The sequence below is a fragment of the Ptychodera flava genome, chromosome 14 (assembly GCF_041260155.1).
Source record: "Ptychodera flava strain L36383 chromosome 14, AS_Pfla_20210202, whole genome shotgun sequence".
Classification (NCBI taxonomy): Eukaryota; Metazoa; Hemichordata; class Enteropneusta; family Ptychoderidae; genus Ptychodera; species Ptychodera flava.
In genome coordinates, this window is record NC_091941.1 from 35,280,389 (window position 1) to 35,304,773 (window position 24,385).

General features: G+C 37.0%; 1 protein-coding gene across 1 annotated transcript in view; it reads left to right on the top strand.

The window, feature by feature from the left end:
* The window catches only part of LOC139148840 (xanthine dehydrogenase/oxidase-like), a 60,181-nt gene that overhangs the window by 34,415 nt on the left and 1,381 nt on the right, over nt 1–24,385 (top strand). The window contains exons 20-31 of the mRNA XM_070720269.1: nt 232–351; nt 609–830; nt 1,632–1,765; nt 3,723–3,897; nt 9,955–10,146; nt 10,549–10,697; nt 11,073–11,154; nt 17,304–17,528; nt 20,241–20,315; nt 21,793–21,845; nt 23,665–23,845; nt 24,173–24,361. Coding sequence (XP_070576370.1) covers nt 232–351; nt 609–830; nt 1,632–1,765; nt 3,723–3,897; nt 9,955–10,146; nt 10,549–10,697; nt 11,073–11,154; nt 17,304–17,528; nt 20,241–20,315; nt 21,793–21,845; nt 23,665–23,845; nt 24,173–24,361 — 1,797 coding nt within the window. The remainder of the gene's footprint in view (nt 1–231; nt 352–608; nt 831–1,631; nt 1,766–3,722; nt 3,898–9,954; nt 10,147–10,548; nt 10,698–11,072; nt 11,155–17,303; nt 17,529–20,240; nt 20,316–21,792; nt 21,846–23,664; nt 23,846–24,172; nt 24,362–24,385) is intronic.

Sequence of the window (24,385 nt, forward strand, 5' to 3'; positions counted from 1 at the left end):
CACTGTGCATTTTCTGGCTTCATGTTAGGAGATAGTTTCCTGACAGAGGGGTCATTTTTTCTCTAAATCAGGAGAAATCTTCTGATCAGGAGAAATTTCCCCATTTGCTATGTAGATCTAGTGTGCCTTGCAGGAAAGTTAGGTTTGCTAATGTTTTACTCTTGGCATAGTTTGAGTCAGTTTCGTAAGTCAGTGGTTTCAACAACATGCCGTAACCTTCACATCCATCAGGTATACCATGTCGGTCAAGTAATCGGTGCTGTTGTTGCCGACAACAAGGACATAGCACAGAGAGCTGCTAAACTTGTCCATGTGCAGTATGATGAACTTGAATCAGTAATTACAATAGAGGTAAGGCTTACTGTACCAAGCTTGGCAATCATAATTTCCATCATAATTTCCAACAATGCAGAAGTTTGTCATAAAATACAAGCTGCATGTGCATTCAGCAATATGATAGCAATAAAGCACACATACCCATGCTATACCACTCGGTTTTAACCAGTTCACGACATATGTGCTCGAAATCTCGTTGTATACCATCGCTGGGTTTCTATATTGCCTTAAATATCTGCATTATGATAAAACATATGATTTTTGAATTGTAGGAAGCCATTAAAAAGGGATCCTTCCATCACCCAATTAAGGCAATTAACACAGGTAACATACAAGAGGGTTTTGAACAGTCTGACCAAATCATTGAAGGAGAAGTACGAATCGGTGGTCAGGAACACTTCTATTTGGAGACCCAAGCAGCCATAGCTATCCCCAAGAATGAAGATGGCGAGATGGAAATCATCGCGTCAACCCAAAGTCTTACAGAAACGCAGGTACTGTATGGTGAATAGGCTCCTCGGAAGGACTAAAATATACCCCTCAAACCAACCATGAATGGATGATGTAGCCCATGCTTGAAATGAATTAAGTGCCATGTGAAACCTTTATTTAAAGAAGAGTGAATTATTAAAGATATGCATGCATAGTAAACAATATTCATGAGGCCTGACTTCAAACTTCCCCGACTTTCCCATAAAGGAATGTTTGGAAGTGCAAAAATCAAGCAACGGAGCAATTCCAATCCCCACCCCACCCCATCCCCGCACACACCATTAAAGGGACAAAGTCTATCATTTTTATGAATTTTGTTTGATAAGAGATACTACTTATATTGTTTGACATGTCGAAAGATAATGAATGAATGGATGACCATGATACATTTGATCCCGGTTTTAGACAAATTAAATGAAATCATTGCGATATTGAATTATGGTCATTAATTCATTATCCCGATGGTTTTGCTTATCATGTGTAAAACCGGGGTCGAATATATGCATGGTCACCCATTCATTATCTCTCAACCTGTCACACAATATAAGTAGTATTTTGCATTAAACAAAATTCATGAAAAATGGCCGACTTTGTCTCTTTAATTACAGAATAAATGTTTTAAGATGAAATGGCTGACATATTTCTTAACGAAGGATCATACACACGTTTTGTTCCAATACTCGAAGCAAATAAAAAAAAAATTAGTACCATTGGCAAAATAGAATCTGCTAACTGCCTAACGTTCTTTGCTTTTCCTCACCTTACCTAGATATATGCTCATTTTGTTACATTATAATGAACAGAAATGGGTTGCAAAGGCTCTCGGAGTTCCAGCAAACAGAATTGTATGTAGAGTCAAGAGGATGGGTGGCGGGTTTGGGGGGAAAGAAACAAGAAGTTGTCCATTATCAGCAGCGTTGGCCATAGCTGCAAACAAGTAAGTGAAAATCAGACTGAAATGGTCATAGCAAGTCATCTATTGCTCAGTTAAGGAGAAAAATGCGTAGGTTTTATCATGCCAATTGTATTTATTGATGTCGTTTAAAAATGCAAATGAAGTGATGAAACGTTGTTGTCAATGGAGTGTATTCGTTAGCCTAAAATCTTGCACTTTCTATGAAAGGTATTGTGCTTAAAATGATGGAATGGAGTGGTAGCACTTCCTGACAAATTAACACTGCACTCAAGCTATGTTGTTGATAGGATCACTCGCTAGTCGAAATCACTTTTAAATTATCATTGTATTAAAGGGTAAAAGTCACTCTTTTTCGAGCATTTTCGTGATTTTGTTTAATATGAAAAGTAACTTGTCCTGTTTGACTTCTTCGACTATGTTGAAATACTGGTCAACTGTTCACGACCTCGACTCTGTTTGTAGCAAGACAAGATTAAACATTCAGTAAAACATTTTCAGGTTTGTACCAAAAAATCAAATTCCGCTTCTACAACTGTCAAAACGCATGACTGAGCATACACTGTCACAGAAAGTTTGGACTTCACGCAAGCTGTGCATCTAAAGGTTATTTGGCAGTGTCTTTCATATATATAACGTTGGCAGTTTTCTCTCACAATGTGTAATGTTTATTTGTCACTTGACATGTACAGGAAAGCTAGTTCGTCAGAAACGAAATCATTTGTTTGGGTTGTCATCATGTATGTTGTGGCGAACGATAACCTCGGGGACAATTACCTGTATGTTGTGGTTCGAACCTGATTGAAAACTAGCCGTATTTTCTACCCTGGGTTGGTAATTCTGCTGGTGGACAGAATTGTCCCCGAGGTTATCGTTCGCCCAGTTAAAGCGATGAAATTCGTTTCTTCGCTTCGATAAAGTTTGTATGTGCGATGTGTGATAGTGAGCATGCGTGCGTGAGTTCTTCACGAACTCTACAACGTGTGGAGCGGTCTCAGTCAGAAAAATGTAACAACTTAGCCGGCTATTGAACCACTCTTTTTTGGGAGTGGAGATTTAGCCGAGCGGTTCTCTCTGTGGCCTCTCCGCTAGGCGACTGATGCCGTATGTTGTGGGTTCGAACCCGATTGAAAACTAGCCGTATTTTCTACCCTTGGTTGGTAACTCTGCTGGTGGACAGAATTGTCCCCGAGGTTATCGTTCGCCCAGTTAAAGCGATGAAATTCGTTTCTTCGCTTCGATAAAGTTTGTATGTGCGATGTATGATAGTGAGCATGCGTGCGTGAGTGCTTCACGAACTCTACAACGTGTGGAGCGGTCTCAGTCAGAAAAATGTAATAACTTAGCCGGCTATTGAACCACTCTTTTTTGGGAGTGGAGATTTAGCCGAGCGGTTCTCTCTGTGGCCTCTCCGCCAGGCGACTGATGCCGTATGTTGTGGGTTAGAACCCGATTGAAAACTAGCCGTATTTGCATACAGCAAAGGGCCATTTTTGACCTTTTGTCACTTATGTACTGTTAACATTTTGTACACTGACTTTATACAACTATTCCATGTTTTCTAGATACCCCATAACGGTAAAACAGAGCAACTTTAAAACCATTACATTAGAAGTGCACTGGGACAGATGTGTGGAATCGCAAATTTGTACGATACTTTTCTACTCCACTGCTTTTGAGGATTCATTTTTAAGCACATTGAATAAATTAAGTTTTCACCATCTTTTTTTGTGAGCATCAAAAACTCTGATTTTTCACTGTACAATTAACACAGGAATAGCAGCTTTTTGAATTTCAGACGTTGGTAAATTTCGGGATATTTTTTCTCTGGTACCAAAATTTAGTTGGCAAAGCCTGATTTGTATTCTTGATTTTGAAAGAGACTTGTTGACAGGTTTTTTCAGGAAAGTTTGAAAAAAGTTCAAATTTTTTCGATTCTGATGCCAGTAGTACAACAGTGTTTTTATTTTCCGATTCGAAGAGTCGGCAAGCCAGTACGAATCATGCTGGATCGTGATGAAGACATGTGTACCACGGGAACTCGACACCCAATGTTGGTTAGATACAAAATTGGCTTTACAAACACTGGGCATATTCAAGCCCTTGAGGTCAATTGTTACAGCAATGCCGGTTTTTCCAAGGATCTGTCAATAGCGGTAAGTGGATGTTTCACAATTATAAGTTCATTTCCTGGGCTTTTTCATTTGATTTCAGTCAACATCATCTGGTATTTATGAAAATGGCTGTCAGATTCTCAGAAAAGGTTGCAGAGCAAATGCATGGGGTGAAGAGACAATTGCTGTAACTTTTGATGTTTTGATTAATTTTGTTTTGTATGTCAACTGCACCTTCTTGTTCTACTCCCAAAGCACGTTGAGATACACTGTGTTGAGTTTGTCAGCTTAACCTGTGACTGGATATATCGTTATTGTTAACAAGTTCATTCTGCTCCCTACTAGAATCCAAATACGAAAAATGAAAATTTTACACGTATAGACATGTTGACAAGCTATATAGTTGGTGTCGTGGGAGTTGAACAAGAACTTAGTTGACATTCAAAACAAAAATAGTCAAAGATCACCAAACATTACAACTACTGGCCCTTTTAATGTTATTTATGCAGACAAATTACAAACAACAGATCCAATTTAGACAAATTGGTACGTGCAGGTCTTGACTTTGCGTTGAGAGTTGCTAAATATGTGATTGGATACAAGTAAAACGTACTGTTGGCGTCATCAAATACTTTGTTTTCAAGATCACTGTGTGGGTGACTACGCATAATCCTAGGTCGGACACTCAACACTGCAAACTTCTCAAAGGTGTTGGGTGCCATTTAGCGACATTACAAAGTACTCAAAAAACAAGTGTAAAACATAAACAGAAAATCAGATGAGCTTACATTTGTAGCTTAAAACGACCTTACTTCACAATCCAATTATCGCAAATTACTTCAAATTGTGGCGTTAAGAATTTGTTAGTCCCGTTAATAGTCCGAACATCAGTATAAGACCTATTATCATATGTACACTGCCAAGTTGTCTTCTATTGATAATCTGCTGGTCGTTCTACATCTCGACAACCCGCATCCATGTCATCAACTTTTGAGGATAAAAATGTTTTTATGCCGAACTTCCCTGTGTTTGTCAATGTAAAAAACTACATCCCAGGTGGTACATCCTGGGATCTGAAAATTTGTGGCTGCATATCTTAAAATTTCGAAAACGCAGTCACTGTCATAATTATGAGAGTCTGACAATTTCAATACATCCACTCAGCAAGTTTTGAGTTTGTAGTGTTTTAGTTTTATGCCGATATGACAATTTGTAATCTTATATGTAGACTCAACTGCCAACTGGACTTTTCTCTATCTCATTCAGTTTCCACTTCAATACAGGGGGCTAAGGGGAACGCCCAGGCCACACGGGGAACCTCTGAAAGTCATGTCGTGAAATCAATATTTTAATAGTCTACGACAACAAGAATTAGACAATGGAAAAAACGAGGGTTCTAGGACAGTTACCATCCAGACAAATAGCCCCTGGACAATCACCATCATACATTTACCCTCGACTTATTACCACCGCGACCTTTAATGCTAAAAACATTCACCACCCAGATATTTACCCCTAACGTATTTATAACGACAATATTGCTTTGTCGAAAATGGTGTCAAATGGGAAATAATAAATAAGAAGGTTTCCGAACAATCGCATGCAGTATGGCTTTTGTTCCATGGTCGCCTCGGTAGACTATGGCCTTTGCATATTGAAATGAGCTTCACAGGTGTTAGATTTTTTTGAGACCTTTGTTCGTAGTTGATAATTGCACGAGATTATGTAAAAAGTACGACGGGATGGCATCGTGCTGCCAGTCGCGTAGCAACCATACTTACTTTTTGAGCTCTTAGAGCTGAAACACTGCTTTACGCCAATCAAAACATAACACGCCCGCAGTTTCATAACCACGTCCTTCAATGACCAACTTTTAATATACGATATGACTGACCGTAAACCATTGAGTAAAACCAGACAGTATCGATATAAGATTTTCAAATCTGGTTGAAACACACTCATTATATATTCATAAAAATGTGAGAGGAATTTTTAAAATGGTAAAACTCACTTTCCCGAAGTTCAAAACTTTCCCGTTTTCGCCAGCACGCCGATTCCACTCAGCACCACATGACAACAATAACACAAACTTTACCGAACATACTTTCGCTTAAAAATTGGCGAAAATCCGGAAACTACCGAAGGGTGCATGGTCGGCACTCTTCAGAAAAGCGAGGCGAGAGCTACCTGAGGCGAGGCGAACATGGATGACTTACGTAACCGCTTCACGCCTTGAACAATATGCGTTGCGAGTCTGTTTCTATTTGTCTGTGACTGAACAAATAAAAATGTTAGAGGATACTATTTAGTTACAGTCTAATTTGGCTTACATACATCTTGTATCATACAAGGCCAACGTTCTCACTGGTCTAACTTGATGGCATTATCACTGATTTTAGCGAAAAGTTTGACGATGTTATGTTGTTGGAGCTGGGACTTGTCCGTGATATTTAATATTTATTGCTGGCTTGGTAAAAAAAACACAACCAGTTATTTGATATAACAGACTTCATGTTATTTATTTATCATGGTTTACGTCTTTGCTTCTGACTGACCGATAAGCCTGTAATTCGAAACTGCAACTGTATCTCTGAAAATATCAGCGCTGTCACATATTGTAGTAAGGTGAAATCCAAAAAAATCGAAATCGAAGTTGATTACATTTTCATACTGCATGTTATGATTGTTGTATTAACATGTCCGTAATGTCTGGTCAATCGATTGTCACAAAATGAAATACGAAACTTTTTAAAGGATGCCAAAAATATTTTTGCCATCCAGCATAGGCCTATGTACAAAATGCAGACTTTTAAATGCGAGTGCGAGTGTGATTGTACATGCTGCCCAGAGTAGTGTAAAGACAGCAATTCACCTATGCTTGTAGTGGTACTCAGTGTATGTCAATACCAGCATAAGTACTGCATCTTACACAGGCTTTCCAAAATATCCATGTTGTATGTCAAAAAGCATATGTGTTACTGTTCATTGTTGTTCATTTGCTTACTCTGAGGTTGCCATTAACTACACTGTAAAAATAGCAGACGCAAGACGCGTCTTTAGGTGTTCAAAATGTAGATGTCGGTGTTCAAGTACTAGTGTTCACATTGTTAACACTAGTGTTCAAATTATTAACAATATTGTTCTGAACCTGAGCAAGGTGTCTTAAACCATCTCCTTCAAGTGTTCAAATACTTAGCATAACAGAAAGTTTACAATACTGTGAAACAATTAACACTCTTAAGTGTTTTTTACTTTACTATGACTTATATATTAAATTTATTACTGCCTCGCTGTCCGACAAGCGTTCACGGATTTTGATGTAACGAATTCCCCACAAAGTGAAAAATATTTCGGTCTACAATTGCTGAAAGCATGTTTTTTCTAAAAAAAGAAGTATAAAAATAATTTTAAACATTTACTATTGGTTGAAATTTTGTAAATTAGAAAAGAAAATCAGTAAATGACCATGGACGTTTTCATTTTAACATCGGCGTGCAAGAGGCGTTCTATTTCTAAACACTTGGTGTTCAATTTTGGTGCTTTTCTTATCACATGATGCATCAAAACGTAAGTTGCGACATTTTCCTTGCAAACGCATACTGAGGTTGTGATCGTATGGAAGCAAGACCAGAAAGGGTAAGTTTTGTCTCCAAACTTGTCAAAGGTGATACATTTTGAAGCATCTGTATTATTATCCTTTGAAATTAATTGCATTGTACCTTGGAATAGCTAAAATGCGTGAAGAAACCTTTTCTCTTTCAGTGGCTGGTATATCAAACAGTAGCTGTGAATACGCAGCGGTATACATCGGGCCATGGCTTATCGATCGCACTTGGGTCAAGGGTCATCGCCATAGAACTGTGGCGATAACCCTTGACCCAAGCGCAATCGAAACGCCATGCACAAATACCACCGCATAATCACAGCTAACACATGTCTTTTAGTAGGCACAATCGTATGTAAAACATCAGTTAAACAACGCAGAGTATACACTGTATTGTTTCAGTATATGAGAGTTGGCTTTTTTCACTTTTCATCAGTTGATGACAAAAAGAAGCCAATATTTTGTAACAGTATTGAAAAGAGGCACTGTGTATGGAAGTCTCCCCTTTTCCTTAACTTAATCAGCCCCTTGTCATTCATTTAAAGTCTCATCTGGCCATATTACCTTTTGTTGCATTATTTCAGGATGTGAAAAGTTCGATTTAACTTGAAACCGAAGAGTTGGTACAGAAGCTGTTGGTACACAAATTGAAGAAGATGAGTGTATAGGTAGCTGTCTGGAAACAAGCTTGAGCACCACCGATCATCTCTAATTTTGATTAAAAATTTTCAAGGGTCAGTCACTGAATTTTGATAAGTTTCTGGTTTTTTTTTGTTCTTAATTAATCTAAGTTTTGGTAACATGCTGTGATCAACTAAATGTGGCCGGAGGATAAGCTTTCACAGACGTGTAATCTCTCCTATCGGGTGCAAGGGTGGAATGAACAATTAAAGCTGAAAGTGACAGAAAATTTGTAACTAAAAATTACCCGCCTGATAGCTTTGATATTTGGTACACACGTTCTTAGGGATGATCTTAATTTGATATGTTCAAATTATGATAAAATCTTCAATTGTGTTTTTTTGTAGCTATTTTCCCATTTTTGGTCAGATCATCCTTACGTGAGCTTACAAAGTTTTTCTAGATAACACAGCGAGCTCTTTCGACCGCTAGGTAGGTCGCTTATTGTATTCCTATATTGGTGAGGAAACGGCTAGTAGTTAGTTTGTTGCGATTGGTTTCAGGGAGCAGTTTCCTTTCACAAGTGAATTTCAGTAAGGACTGAAATTTTCAAGTTCAACAGCAAATGCTTGTTGATACTCAAAAATAATGAGACAAAGTCAAATTTAGGTAATTTCTGAGAAGTAGATTTTTGAAATGTCACTGATTTATTTCAGGGTTTATCTAAGATATTACAAACAGACACACAAACTTTTTTGTGTATGAAGGAGTTTGTTGGACAAGGAAATAGGTTTTTCACTGCCAATGAGCCACTTTCCCCACTTTCTTAATGTTGTGCCTTACTGTGACACTTCCACAACTTGACATGTTGTGTTTACGTTAGTGTCGACAACTATGTACCATGTGCATCAGAGACGCCCTGACTAACTTTTTTCAAAAATTTACAATTGTCTATACAAGAGGAAATGTCTTTAAGAAACCATCTCATAACAATGGAGTATGCATTTCATACATATACTTGTTTCAACACAATAAGTAAGCCAAATTTTGAGCTTTTTCAAAAGATTTTCTGTACGTTTTTGACAGGTATGAACATAAAACGTAATCCGCAATATTTAAGTAAAACCTGTTTTGTCATACTTCGTTCATATTTTCAAAAAGTTATACAGTGTTTATTTAAATTTGGATTTTTTATGTTTATGTTTTTGATAGGAAGGTGTTAACACCGTTGGTATTTTCCTCTGAAAAACTTTACTAAGTGGCAATGTTTATTTGCCCATTTTACAGTAAATGATTGTATTTTACTCAAGAACTTTTCTGTGTATTTTTAGAATAAAGTGATTTTACTGAATATCAGTGGTCTGTATTGTTGTTTCAAGGCTTTAACACCCCCTGAGCGCCCACAATTAAAGTTGTTCAACAAATGCGCATCATGTGTTCTAGCCTTTAACACACTTATCGTTGAACGGCGTCCTTGCGTAAAACAAATGTTAGAGTCCTTTGAATGCGTAAATGCGTTCAATTTTGGAACACATTTCATGTGCAACGTGTGTTCAGTCATTGAACACCATGGTGTTCAATATAATATCTGATGAACACGCAGTGTTCAAAATCTGCACACGTATGTTAAAAAATCAACGTTGGTTGAACACGTAGTGTTAAATTTCTGAACGTCTAGACGCGTTCAAAAAGTGTTACAAAATGCGTTGCATTGGTGTTCTATCCTTGAACACTTAACTTTACAGTGTATAACATCATCTCAGTGTAAACTACCTCTTTGATTTATTTACTGATTCAATTTCATGAAAGTTGAACGAAGTAAACATGTAAGTTGTAACACCAACATGTAGAAGCTCATTCTTTATAATTGGCAGGTCATTGAAAGGGCATTGCTTGAAATTGACAATTGTTACCGCCTTCCAAACGTACGTGCCACTGGCTATGCCTGCAAGACCAATATTCCCTCCAATACAGCATTCCGTGGCTTTGGAGCACCTCAGGCTATCCTCGTCACTGAGCACTGGATGACAGACATTGCAGTAAGGTGTGGAATAACTCAACAAAAGGTAAAATGGTCTCCTCCGAACCATCAGCTTCGCTTTGATACATGTATTTTGTTATAATTTTTGATTTTCTCAGCCAGCTTCCAAGGCTCCACATTATATGTACATGGATGTGCAATTACAAGTATTGTTATTAACATTTAGGTCAGTACTTTTGATATGCAAACACGAATGTAGCGTATACATACCCAGATTGGGTAACCATATAATGCCAACTGAATGAAAGTACATTTTTGTACCAAAATTGCTTGGAGATTATCGGATTATTGGACATGCAAATAAATAACCAATTGAAAATTTAGGGAAGGAAGCAAATGAAGACATGATTCTCTTGAACTTTATTCATAAGCCATCGTATATCTCATTAAGAATATGGCAAAACTTACATTTTTTTTTTGGTCTCAGGTTCGTGAAATTAACATGTACAGGGAGGGCGACCTCACCCATTTTAACCAGCAACTGAGCGCCTTCAACACTCTACAAAAATGCTGGAAAGAGTGTATCATAAAAAGTGACCTACAAAGAAGAAGACGCCAGGTTGATATGTTCAACAGGTAAACTCATTTCTATTTTATCTAGCTCATATGATAACAGCCTGTAAAGTTTTGTCGCCATTTTTATTGATTTTGTCAAACCGGAGTAGATGCCATAAGCTTTCATAACCCATTTTTCACTACTGTACAAAATGTAAGAAAATGATAGTTTCACTAAAATTGTCATTCCTAGGTCATACTGCTTCTTTAAATTGCATTAGCCTAGGTAAACATCACATCATGCGGTATTTGAATTGCATATGTTAATTTTGTCATTCATTGATTAACTAACGAGTCCTTTAAAAGAATAATATATGATGATTTAAGGGGACTCTTAATAAATATGTTCACCAGCATATTGCGGTTTTGGTTAAACATTTTTCCTCTTTGATATAGTGAAAATCGGTGGAAGAAAAGAGGAATAGCTCTGACTCCAGTCAAACATGGCATTGGTTTCGAATTAAAAACCTTGAATCAAGTAAGTATACACTTTTGCACATAGTTGCATGAGTGGCTTCAAGAGTCAGGCTAGGCTTTATCTTGATAGCCAGCTAGATATGATATGATATAATTTGAAATAGTATGACATCATTTTGATGTAATGACACATGTAGCAATTCCAGTCACAGTATTGCTGTAAATCTGATCTTCCTGAGGCATTTGTCAGAAACCCTTTCGTCTCATGATGACAAAAAAGTATTAACAACATTATGTATAAGGGAAGTCGACAAATATGAAATGGTATAGACAAATATGCCGCATAAGATTAAAATAAGTTTTTAAGTTGAATGGCTGGAATAAACTAACGATTTGAAAGTTGTGTTGCCATATATGTAGGAAGGGTCATTGTTTTCCTCAATCTTTGTTTCTCTTCTTACATTTGGCATTTAATTGTGTGTGATAATTAAACTCAAATGATAAATATTATATATTATATCGCAAAAAGTAAGACTATGTGGCATGTGCCCGGGGGTAGATGACCATTTGCTGAACCTACGGAGGACAAATGGGCTCCTGCCTCGAGGGTATTGGTCCCTGGTTTGGGCTATAATGTTTTTGTATAATGCTCTCCTGACATAATTAGCACTACTATTATTTTTGTATACATACAAATGACAACATGATTTATTTGAATGTTAAAAAAAAATCTCTGGAAAAAATAGAACAATTTTTAATAAAGAAAGGAATACTACGCCATCCTCCAAAAATTACATCAGTTGGTCGGAAACCCCTTCAAAATGTCAATCCTTTACTCTGATCTCTGCAATAAAGTTTCAACTGCCGTATTTCTGCAATAACCGATGCCCTTCGCACCTCCTCTAGCTATTAAGCCACCACAGCTCTGATAAGGTTCATAGATATTAGAGATACGTTCATGTGAGATATGGCATGGATCGCAATGCAGTTGATTTCAGCCGAGTATCAAAAAATGCTTTTTCATGCACGGTCTAAATTGGGACCGCATGCTGGTTTTGTCTATGTGGAACTTATCAGGGCTGTGGTGGGAGGCCATATAACGCCGGCAACACACATATGGGGTGAGATAACACCGCCAAAATGATCTTGAAATCTTTATTTAAACGCATTCCATCATTATTATTCCGTTGTTGGGTGATTTGGTCATAATTATGTCAGTATTTGGCCATTATTGTCATTATTTGGATAATGATGATTTGACCTACTTATTATCTGAACTCTTCATTTGACCTGCTTCATGATTTGAACCCTACCCAGAAACCATTGCACATCGAGATTCACAATAGCGGCTGGAACGGTCGGTCCCCTCGCATGAAGAGAGAGAAACGCGGGCTTGAATTTATGTGAACAAAAACCTAACAGCCAACGCTCGTAAACTTCTAAAACTGACAAACATGAAACATAAAGCAGCCCACTACAAGTTTATATGGGCCCGGAATAGCCGAGTTCATGTGAAGGAAAGTGATCGCTCGGCCGTATTATCGATCGGTGATGAGCTTCACGTCGTCAAAATTGTGTAAAGTTGAACATGCATGTACGTACGTGCTTACATTTTGTTGGCGTTTCTTGATTTTGTGTTTGTTGTTCTGCTCAAAAATTTTGTATGGACGTCTTCTCGGATAGCTCTGAGGTTCAATCGAATGAAATTAGCTGTACAAAGTATTCTGTGTGTAACTGTAATAATAGTTTTTTTGAAAATGGAAATTTCTTTTCTATATCTTACCTGAACATCAGGCCCTTTAAGAAGGATTATGATAGCCTCAGAATATTTTACGAGGAGTGTTTGAAGACAAAGTTTAAAATAATTGCTATTTCTGAAATTTGGTGTGTTGTGGATAAGGATTGCTATGATTTACAAGGTTATTCATTTGAAATTAACTCTAGGAGGCATGGAAGAGGAATTGAGGTTGGCCTGTATATTCACGAGTCTTTAAATATAATGCATTGCATAATTATGAAATCAGCGATGCAGAAACATTTTGGGTTGAAGTGAAATTTGGAAAAACTGTGTATTTAGTTGGGGTTGTATACAGATCTCCAAACACAAAGGAAGATGAATTCATAGCCAGTTTAGAAAGAACCATTAATTCATTGTCAAATAAGTATAATGGTAGTTTTATTGTTGATGACCTGAACATTGATCTTCCATTGCAAAAGAAGACAAATTATTAGAGGTATTTTCGTTTTTTAATTTTGAACAACTTATAAATTGTCTTAGTTGACAACAGTTATAGATGTACACAAATCGTGCAGGTAGAAAATCACAGCACTTACAGTACTTACAAATATTTCAGATCATTCACATAGTTTCTTCTTTTTCCCTGCTATAGTTTCTCCCTCATATCCTTACTCCCTCACCATGGTACATGATTACAAGAAATTTCAGTTATAAGCCTTTATTGATGAGTTAAAGGTTGAAGGGTGGGAAGAAGCGCTAAATTCTCAGGATGTTCAGTTGGCTAACTTTCATTTCATCGGTATATTTTTCTCCATTTGCAACAAACATGCTCCTTTAGTACAGAGAAAAGAAATTTTGAGAAGAAAACAGGATAAACCATGGATGACAAGTGTAATAAAAATGTCGATTAGGAAAAAACATAGGCTTCCACAGAAATTGCACAAAAATTATTTCAATGGGCATGCATTTACTTATTACAAATAATACAGGAATATCCTGCCAAAAAGCAGTAGGCTACTATAAAGATTTACTCACAGAATGAAAAGGAAATGTGAAAGAGACCTGGGAAGTTATAAACGCTTTACTTGGGAAAGGTAGAGGCAAAAAGAATGGTACTTCCAGACCACGTGCAAGTTGATATTAGGAGTAAAAAAGAGGTTCATTCAGACATCAATAACATTGCAGGAGATTTTATTCTTTCTTTGTTCATGCGGGAGAAAAATTAGCTGGTAAAATTTCTCCTCAAAGCAATGTTACTTTTCACACTTTTCTAACAATATAGGTCTATAAATACTTTTTGCTACAACCAGTGTCAAGAATTTAATTTAAGAATTTGATTTCTGTCTTAGATGTTCGCAAAGCAACAGACTGGGATAATATTCCCTCTACACTTGTACAAGCAGCGAACACTTACATCTCTACTCAATTGTGTCATATTTTTAATCTTTCCTTCACTACTTGTCAATTTTCAGACCTCATGAAGGCTGCACGTATATTGCCTTTGTACAAAAAGGAAATGTTAATGACATTGGTAACTATAGGCCTATATATATTTTACCCGTTCTGAGTAAACTCTTAGAAAATATTGTAAACACGTACATTGTAAATTATTTAAACAAACACAACATTCTGTATGAGCATCAGTATGGTTTTAGGGAGAAACACACTAATAAGTCTCGTACAGTGTTTGTTAGATAATGTAGATAGTGGTAACCCGTCTCTTGGTATGTTTATAGATTTTTCTAAAGTATTCAATAGTGTGGAACATGACATCTTATTATCTAAATAAGAACATATGGTGAAATATGCCTATTTGTATTTTTAAGGCAAGTTTTGTGGTTTTTGGTCAAAAGATCTTTAAAAATCTTCTTCTTCAAAACTACCGGTCAGATGACTTTGATATTTGATACATAGGTCCCCAGCGATGATCTATTACAAATTTGTTCACATTGTGCAGAAATATGCAAATTTGCATTTTTAAGGCAATTTTTGCCATTTTTGGTCAAATAATGTGTTTCTCAAAAACTACTCATCTGATAGCTTTGGAATTTTGAATACAGGTTCCTACAGATGAAGTAAATGATATTTATTGAAATTATGATGAAATCTGCAGTTTTGTATTTTAGGGGCAATTTTTTTCCATTTTTGGTCTAAAAATGTGTTTCTTCAAAACTACTTATCTGATTGCTTTGAAATTCGATATGCTGGTCTCTACAGATGAACTCAATGTGATATATTGAAATAATGATGAAATCTGCAACCTGAATTTTAGGGCAAATTTTGCCATTTTTGGTCAAAAAATTTGTTTCTCAAAAACCGCAAATCTGATAGCTTTGATATTTGGTATACAGGTTCCAAGGGATTATTCTAATACATTATATATTGAAATTATGGTGAAATCAGTAATTTTTTGGGGCAATTTTTGCCATTTTTGGTCAGAAAATTTCATTCTCAAAAAACTACCCGTCAGATAGCTTTGGTTGCATGTTCTGAGGGATGATCCAATGTGATATATTCAAATTATGATGAAATCTTCAATTGTGTAGTTTCGCTGCTATTTTAACAACGTTTTTCTGGCCCCTGAAATGAGCTATCAAAGATTTCCACTTTTTTATCAACATGTGTCAAAATAGTTATTCTCTACATAAACACAGCGGAGCTATATCGGCCGTAAGGTCGCTTGCATGTATATGGCTCTACAATCTGCTGACGTCGGGCATCTACGTGGAGAACTACGCAAACCATGTTCATTTTTACTCTGCATGCATTCCTAATAATATGCGGCAATATAATAGTTTGGTGGGGGGGGGGGGGGGGGCTTGAAAATTTGCAGGTAAGCCTGGTTAATGAAATCATATTCCCATTTGGATGGTGATCATAAAGTACAATAAATGTATACCACACAACCGCTATTATGTAGTGAATCAAAAGTGACTGTGATAGTGACGCATTGGATATGTCATGGGCAAGATCTTCCCGGGGTAGAAGTCCAGAATGGATTTTAATCAGGACAAGTCTTGAGTTTAACAAAGAAGGCGGCGCTTGCAGAATTCTTTGGGTCGAGCAATTCTCTGCGGGAGATAGCGCTAGCGGGAGAGTCTATTTGTTAGAAACGGAAAGCTACCGTGTATGGGTTATAGCAGATACGGGACATAGGTAAATGACGGCATTGGACGTAAATGAACAGCTTTGCGACGTCACAACGCATCGACCATGACCCCGCTGAGGGCGTTGCCAAAGTGTGGCAAAATGACAGCACATACAAATATCAAAACATTAACACAAGCGCGCACTTTTAGGTTACATTTCTGTCGATTGCTCCCCTCGGAATCTATTTAGTCAACAGAACAGGGTACGGGTTGATTTCAGCAAACCTTAAACTATGTTTACCATAAAACTAACCCGAACAGTAATTTTACACCCCTCAAAAAGTTGTATTTGAATTGCTTCTGAAGGTTCCGTGGATATTATGTTCAGTTTTGTCTATATCATAGTGAAAATAATAGAAACAGCAAATGTAACTTTTAAATACTTATGGAGCTCATTTTGAACTGAGAGACAACTAAGACACATCCTTGTGTCAGCCCTACATTATATATATATATATATATATATATATATATATATATATATATATATATATATATATATATATATATATATATATATATATATATATATATACACTTTGGTGTTATAGTGTATAACAAAGCAGGTCAAGACGCACCAACTCAGGACACAAAGCTCTTCATTTAGATAACATTTCTTTCACCGACGTTTCGTGGGAGTAGGCCTAATCCCACTTAAGCCAGAAGACGAATTGTCAAAGTGTGTATTGTTTCAAACAACGTCAAAGCTCATTTATTCTTGCAATAATATTTGCATATTAAAGTGTAGGAAAGGTGATAGTGCACACCACATAGAAATGACGTACCAAAATATCCGACTCTAAAAATACAGCTTAAACAGGTGATATTTAAAACAGTGGACAATACTTACATCTTAGGACACTTATATATATATATATATATATATATATATATATAGATAGATAGATAGATAGATAGATAGATAGATACATAGATACATAGATAGATAGATAGATACATAGACAGATAGATAGATAGATAGATAGATAGATAGATAGATAGATAGATAGATAGATATAACCATAGTTCGAAGAGTTTGGAATATTGATCATGGTACTGGTTTCTCATCATATACATTGACAATCGATGACAGATGCTGGGTTATTGACAATGGCATGATGACAATATTAACCTACAGCTACATTGTACTCTTCTTAAAAATGTGTGCACGTGATTATGGGACTTTTATTTAACACTACACAAGAGATGTCAAAAATATGACCTACAAAATAATGTATTGTTCTACATTTTTTCACCGCATGCATCAGTTTCATAAGAGAGTAGAAGAGTGTCCGTTATCATTCTCTTTCTCTGACTCAACAGGCTGGAGCCCTGGTTCACATATATGATGATGGCTCTGTACTAATTACTCATGGCGGCACTGAGATGGGCCAGGGTCTGCACACCAAGATGATCCAGGTGGCAAGCAGAGCTCTGAAGATACCTACACGTAAGATCTTTATCAGTGAGACCAGCACCAACACTGTGCCAAACACGTCCCCCACCGCTGCCAGTGCCTCATCCGATTTATATGGTGAAGCAGTCAAGGTAATTATGGGTTTAATATCTCATATGATTTATTGGTGAACATAGAATGCACATCGGGGACAGATAAGCGGACTCTCCAACTTTTATGATATTTTTTGTGCGCCACTTGTCGGGGCTCATTCTTAAGCTTATCAACAATCAGTTAAGTTATCAACATCTTATTTTTCTGAAATTCAAAAAATTGTTGCTTTCCAGGTAGAGTTAACATATGGATGGTAACCATCGCTTTGAATTCACAAATAATAATTGTAGAAACACCTTAATTACGTCCCCTGGAGATGCTTGCTTATGGTTAAAAATATCAAATCTACAGAGAATGACCAAAGTAAAGTGATGTAAAGTGAATTAATCAGGAAATCTGTTTAGTTTCCCAATTAGTTTCTGACTTCCTTATCTCCAATTAATGTTATATTTGTTTGTGTACAAGTACGGTGGTCTAAAATGAGCTGTCACCATGGTGCTGACCTTTGCACTTCCCAACTATTTTAACCTCACTATAAAGGTAACTGCAGTGCCAGATGTACTTAATAGTGAAGCCTGTTATGATCTACAGGCATGGTGCAACTTACCTCCACGCCATACTTGTCCATTCATTACACATTTGAACTCAACTGCTTGGGTATAACTTGGGCCCCCACTTGGCTAATATTTGCTTTCCCGTGCCTTGGAATCATGTTGGGCGTTCTTCACTTTTGATGATGGCATTGTAAAGTTTTTACAGTTCAGACTTTTCTTCGGACATTATCCGGCAGATTGCCTTACATTAGCTCAAAAACTAATATGTCACATCCTGACACAGCCTCCGCTACATGCTCCCCGAAAATTCTGATACAGAACATCTGAACTTTGCACTCCAATATGCTCCGGTTACAAACAACCCTGTAAAGGGACATCGTCAATCCGGGTTACAACCAGGCCCAAAATGTACCGGTTCAGTCATACAAATTGGCTAAGACAGCACAACAGGTTCAGCAACGCCATGCCAACCCAAAGTTGCCACAGAGCTCGCCGGGTTGCAGGAAAAAGAAAGATAACTGATGCAGGAGAGAGCTGTATTGTTACAGAAAATAGAACGTCAAGCCCTCGAAGAGCGCAATGAACAATTAAATTGTTGGTCGACTGCATTTATCTAGGTTGTCATTGTTTGTGTCCCAGCATGAGCTGATGACCATGTTGACATGGTTCACAACTCATACTCTAAAGCAAGAGAGTGTAAAGCAAGGGTAGACTGTTGAATAAATGTAGCTAGCAGCTCCCTACTTACAGTACATGCAGGTTATTACTCAACTTGATTGCTCGTATTTATGTTTGCATAAACTTACATTATTCACAGCTGGGTTTAAAGTTATAAAGATGAATTATTCATGGTACAACCTCTGAGAAAAGATTACACAGCTACATTGGACTGTTCTTTCCCAGTGATCAACAAATTACAATTTTTTATGGACTGCTGTATGACTTAATGATTTGTGGAGTGACATACTTTTGTGTGATGTTCTCATGATCCACAAGTTATATACTCTGATAAGACATTATGTCACAGCAAAGGAATTAATTGTTTGTCAGATATATTGCTCGAATTCATCATGAAGATTCTGCGTGTTTTTTCAAAGATTGCTTATAAAAAGTGTATTTTAAATGAGGTCTTTCACCTAGTGAGAACAATTTTTTAACAACATTTGTACCATGATACATGAATTTAGAATTTCGGATACCAATGGTAGAACAACAGGGAACCTGTTAACGTTAAGCTGGCTCTACCAGCCTAAAACTACAAAAATATCAGTAGCTTTTCACATAATGTTGTTCCTTCTACACTGCTGTATACCAAATGAGGACAGTGTTTATAACCATTTAAAATTGATAACAAGAATTTTTATTTTATTTATTTCTAATTCATCTGGATAGATATAATGGCGCTAATTAAAAATGCCAGGATTATTCAGGTCAATCAGATCATCGATATATCTCTTGTGTTATAAAACATTTTGCAGCTCCTTCAGACCCAGAAGTATGAAGAGACTGCATGAACTGAGCTTCATATGAATACAAACATGTCTGCAAGATGTGGTGCACAGTTATACATTTTTACAGTCTTTATTCATGTATATCATAAAAATAACGGGCGACGCGCTGACCATTAACGTTTATTTATGGGCAAGGGCGAGAGGAAAGCCAAAAATTAACTGGCGAGGCTTGCCGAGCCCGTTAATTTGGCTTTCCTCTCGCCCGCGCCCATAAATAAACGTTAATGGTCAGCGCGGAGTCCGTTATTTCAATTATATTATCAACGAACCCCAAAAACCGTCAAAATTTACGAAAATTTCCCGTGCGAACGGTAACGGGGCCCCAGAACCTGTCAGTGAGTAGTGCGCGCTCTGCAAAAAATTTGCAAATCCGGAGATTTTTTGAAAAAAAAAAGCGTCTAAGCTTGGCCCACATATGCTCCATTTTATTTTGTGGTTGACTATGATCTTTGTACAAATCTCAATTTTCGTTGTAGCCGTAAAGTTACTGTGTTTACGATATTATCCATATTCACGGGCATGAAGACAAACCATTACAGTGAACTTGTGGGCTGTCACGTGGTTCAGCTCGACCAATTAAAACGCTATGGACCGGGCATGGTGTTTATTTAGCAAATGTTTAACAAGTGAATGTACCTCAGCTGACCAGTAATATAATTCATCGAATGTTTTTGTTGTTCTACAGATTGCATGTGAAACCCTCAGAGAGAGACTAGAACCATACACTATTTCCAACCCAAAAGGATCGTGGGAAGACTGGGTAAGCCTTTTGCTGCGGTTGTGTTTCACACTGGTATGCCATGTTCAATGAAATAATTAAATGTACTGTACGTCAGTTGAAAACATAGAATGGCAGTTAGGAAACACAACTTTACTTGGCTTAGTAAGAGATACTGGTCATATGCAAACTTTATACTTAGAAGGTCACATTTACGCTAGTGTGTGCACTACCTGCTTCAAACGAAATACCATAGACTGGCAGGTTTTACATGAATTCTAGTGATATTGAACATTTATGAGATTTGATGATGTCGGAAGACGTGATGCAGTAACAACAAAAAGTAATCAGAACCTGATAGCAGATGTTATGGTCTACCATAGAAACGCAAGACACTAAACAATTCAGGTTAGCAAAAGTCGTACATGTACAATACAGATTTTGAAGAAGACTGTAATTAATTCTTAGATCACTTCCAAATAATATCATACGCAAACTCGAGCACACATTTTAAAGGCTAGACAAATCAGTTCAAAATTTGTCTACAAATTCATGGTTGACTAATATATAACTGCATTCTGACAAGAGGAAATAATTAGTTGTTGAAAAACATTGACAAAACATCCGATCATCTCATGTTACCAGCCCGTTTCACTCAACTCACCCATTTTGTGTTCTTTTGCTATCCAAAATGCATTTCATGTGTGTCTATTTCATTGTGTTTCCAGGTGCCGCCAACTGGTAAATTTCATGAATTTCGCAAAATCATCACAAAACATGTTTTGAAGGCTGATATACCGATTTTCTTATTTTTGACCCTGACCTAAAATTTGGAGGGGAAAGTGAGAGCTGTTCGTAACTGCCCTCCCACTGGTATACACTGAAAATGTGCCCTCCCACTGAATTTTGATGCCCACTGCCCTCCGGTATCTACAGTCTGCCCGCTCCCCACTCCCCACAACAATTCAAGCTCCCCGCTGCCCTCTCCCCACTACTGAAATTCCCCATTGCCAACTAGTTGCCCACTAGGCAACTCAGAACAACGCAAAACCGCACGAGCAGCTAGCAGTATACCTTAGAACATTGCTCCCATCTAAGTTAGGCGCTTGATTTCTCCTCAAGTTCTATCAAGAACGCCGCTTTCCCTCCCTCTACGTATTTCTGGTGCCCACAGTCAAAAATTTTCTCCCCGCCTGCTGAAAGTAATGACATTTCTTCCCCGCCCGCAGTAAATATCGATATTTTCTCCCCTCCCGCTGATTAGTTTTGAAATTGCCCGCCCGCTGAAAAACTTTGCACGAACACCTTTTCGCACGAACTGCTAAGTTGGCGGCACCTGTGTTTCCAGTGGTGAGACTCTGCAAATAAAACAGTAAACAAGCTAAAGTAATAGTACCAAATGGAAAAGTGATTTCAATCACAATGTAGTTCAGTGTCACATGTTCACAAGAGTTTATTGAGATAAATCTGACACTACTGGTTCCTTATCATGTCCTTACACTTATCTATTGACATTCAGGTCATGACTGCATATGTGGATAGAGTAAGTCTATCATCTACAGGTTTTTACAAGTGAGTAAAGTGATTTAAAATTCATTTTAAGATCAGAAATACACCAACATTGTGGACATCTTCAAGTTCCCTTCTTTCCCATCACTGTTGAAGTAATTCCAAACTGTATAATCTCAATCCTCAATAATTCATATTGTTAAATTGTACACTGGTACATATGGTACTATTTGTGAATGTAGTCATTTTATTTGTCTGAGCCTCCGGTACAAAACTATATTTTTGTCTTTACTCTCCTATAACGAAACAAAAATAGTACATAATGCATCATCACAAAGACAAATTTTGAGCTTTAATCTGCCATTTTGTCCTTATTTGGACATAAGTCCATACAGTATTCTTTATTTCATGTGAACTCATATTTTCATCTTCATTAAGGCGATACCAAAGGATTCATATTGCTAAGCAACGATTGTTAAGAGTAATTTCCAAAATCAATCGAAATGCAAAGCTTTCATGGTTTTCTTTGCATAACAAAGATTTACAGAACCATACGATTCCAAAAGTCGCAGGTTTGTCGCGCGATTTGTCAGTGACGTCACACATATACAAATTTTCACAGCTATATTTTAAAACGTTTCAGCTCCTACAAATTTGCACGAAATTTTCCAAAAAATTCTGAAGGTAACACATGAGATACCTGTTTAGAGCCCCAAGCATGGATTAGATTATCTGTTCAAGTACAAATGATGTTTGAACTGGAAAATATCTACTCTGTCATTTTGTGAAATTTTAAAGGGTTTATGGCGATATCTCATAAATGGTTAGAAACGCATGCTTATCTACCTTCTCATGTATGACTTCAATAATCCTACCAAAAGTCAGCTAAATTTGTTAACAATTGAGAGAGTTGAAAGATTTTGAGCATTTTCAAAATACTAGAGTCGAAAATCCATAGAAAACAACGGAACGGTAAGATTTTGCACGTGCAAAAGTGCGTATATGGAACGTTGCCAGCGATAGCAAGAAACGCGCGCTATGAATCCTTCGGTATCGCCTTAAAGTACAACGGTATAGGGGAGACAATTTTAGGTAGTCCATATCTGTCTGTTAAACGACTTCAGCAAAAACTTTGGTTGACTGCCATCAATCAATCCACAATTAAACGGTCGTATACCATATGTAGCATTGCCTTTGTGTTTTTCACGAGCACAGGGCGTACAGAGCTGTTTCAGTAAACTGATGATGAAGCATCAGCTACAATGTCTTACATACCAGAGGCTTTAGCTATTGGTTGATATAGAAAAAATTTGCCAAAAGCAAATTTTTTGCCGTTTTTCCAAAGTTTCTTACAAGTTAAATTTACACGATTGGAACTAATTTAGAATAATTGGATGGTGAAGTAATGTTTTTAAAATCTGCAAATGTAAGCTAATCTGTTTTTCGTTTTACTTTACACACTTGTTTTTATGAGCAATTTGTAATATTGAGACATTCAGCTATAGAGCGCCTAAGACTTTTAAGAAATTTGAAAAATATGAAGATCCAATTATCCCAAAATAGTTCCAATCGTGTTATTTTTCTTTGTCTGCCTTAAGCACAGCAAATTGTGAGCAAAAACAAACGATTCAGCACAGTACAATGGACTTTTCTTTTTAAATACAGCCTAAATATATGCAAGTAAATGAATATGTTTTCATTTAAAAATCTTCACAGTCATTGATATTACTTTTTAATTAGTTTTCTGAATATTTAATAAAATGTACAATTTCTTATTTTGGACATATACCAAATATGTATCATGTAATTCATCTTCATCACACACAGCTTGAGTATAACATAGACTTCCTCATCAGCTTTATTGTATATTGGATTTTTACAGGACACCAGATCTGGGATACGATTGGGAGACCAAATCTGGAAATCCATTTAATTATTTCACAAATGGTGCTGCATGCACTGAAGTAGAAATTGATTGCCTCACAGGTGATCATCGTATCCTTCGAGCAGATATCGTAATGGACCTTGGTGAAAGTCTCAACCCGGCCATCGATATTGGACAGGTAAAAGTGTGGGAAAACTGGACATGGAAGTTCATCCAATTAAGACAGTTGCCTATATTTTACATTAACATTTTTGTGCGGCACACACAAGTTCTGTTTATAATATAATAGATAAAAAGAAGTGACTCATTAGAGTGTTTAGTTTGGATAGAACACACAACAGAACTGCATATTGTCAATCTTCTCATTTGCTGAAGCTCATTCTAATTTTTCCGAAACTTTTTCCGAAACAATTTTTTTTAAAATTATTATTTCTATCCGAAGACAAAGTGTTGAAACATTTATAGAATTCAGTTTCAATTCCATGACCCGATGTTTCATCCCCAGATTGAAGGAGCGTTTGTGCAAGGTTATGGACTTTTCACAACCGAGGATCATCGCTGGACTCCCAATGGTGTCTTGCTGACCAGAGGTCCTGGTATGTACAAAATTCCAGGATTTGGAGATGTACCAACAGTGTTTAATGTATCTTTGCTGGGTAACACTTCCAATGAGAGAGCTATCCACTCTTCTAAGGTGAGTTCCGAACATCAGATGGTT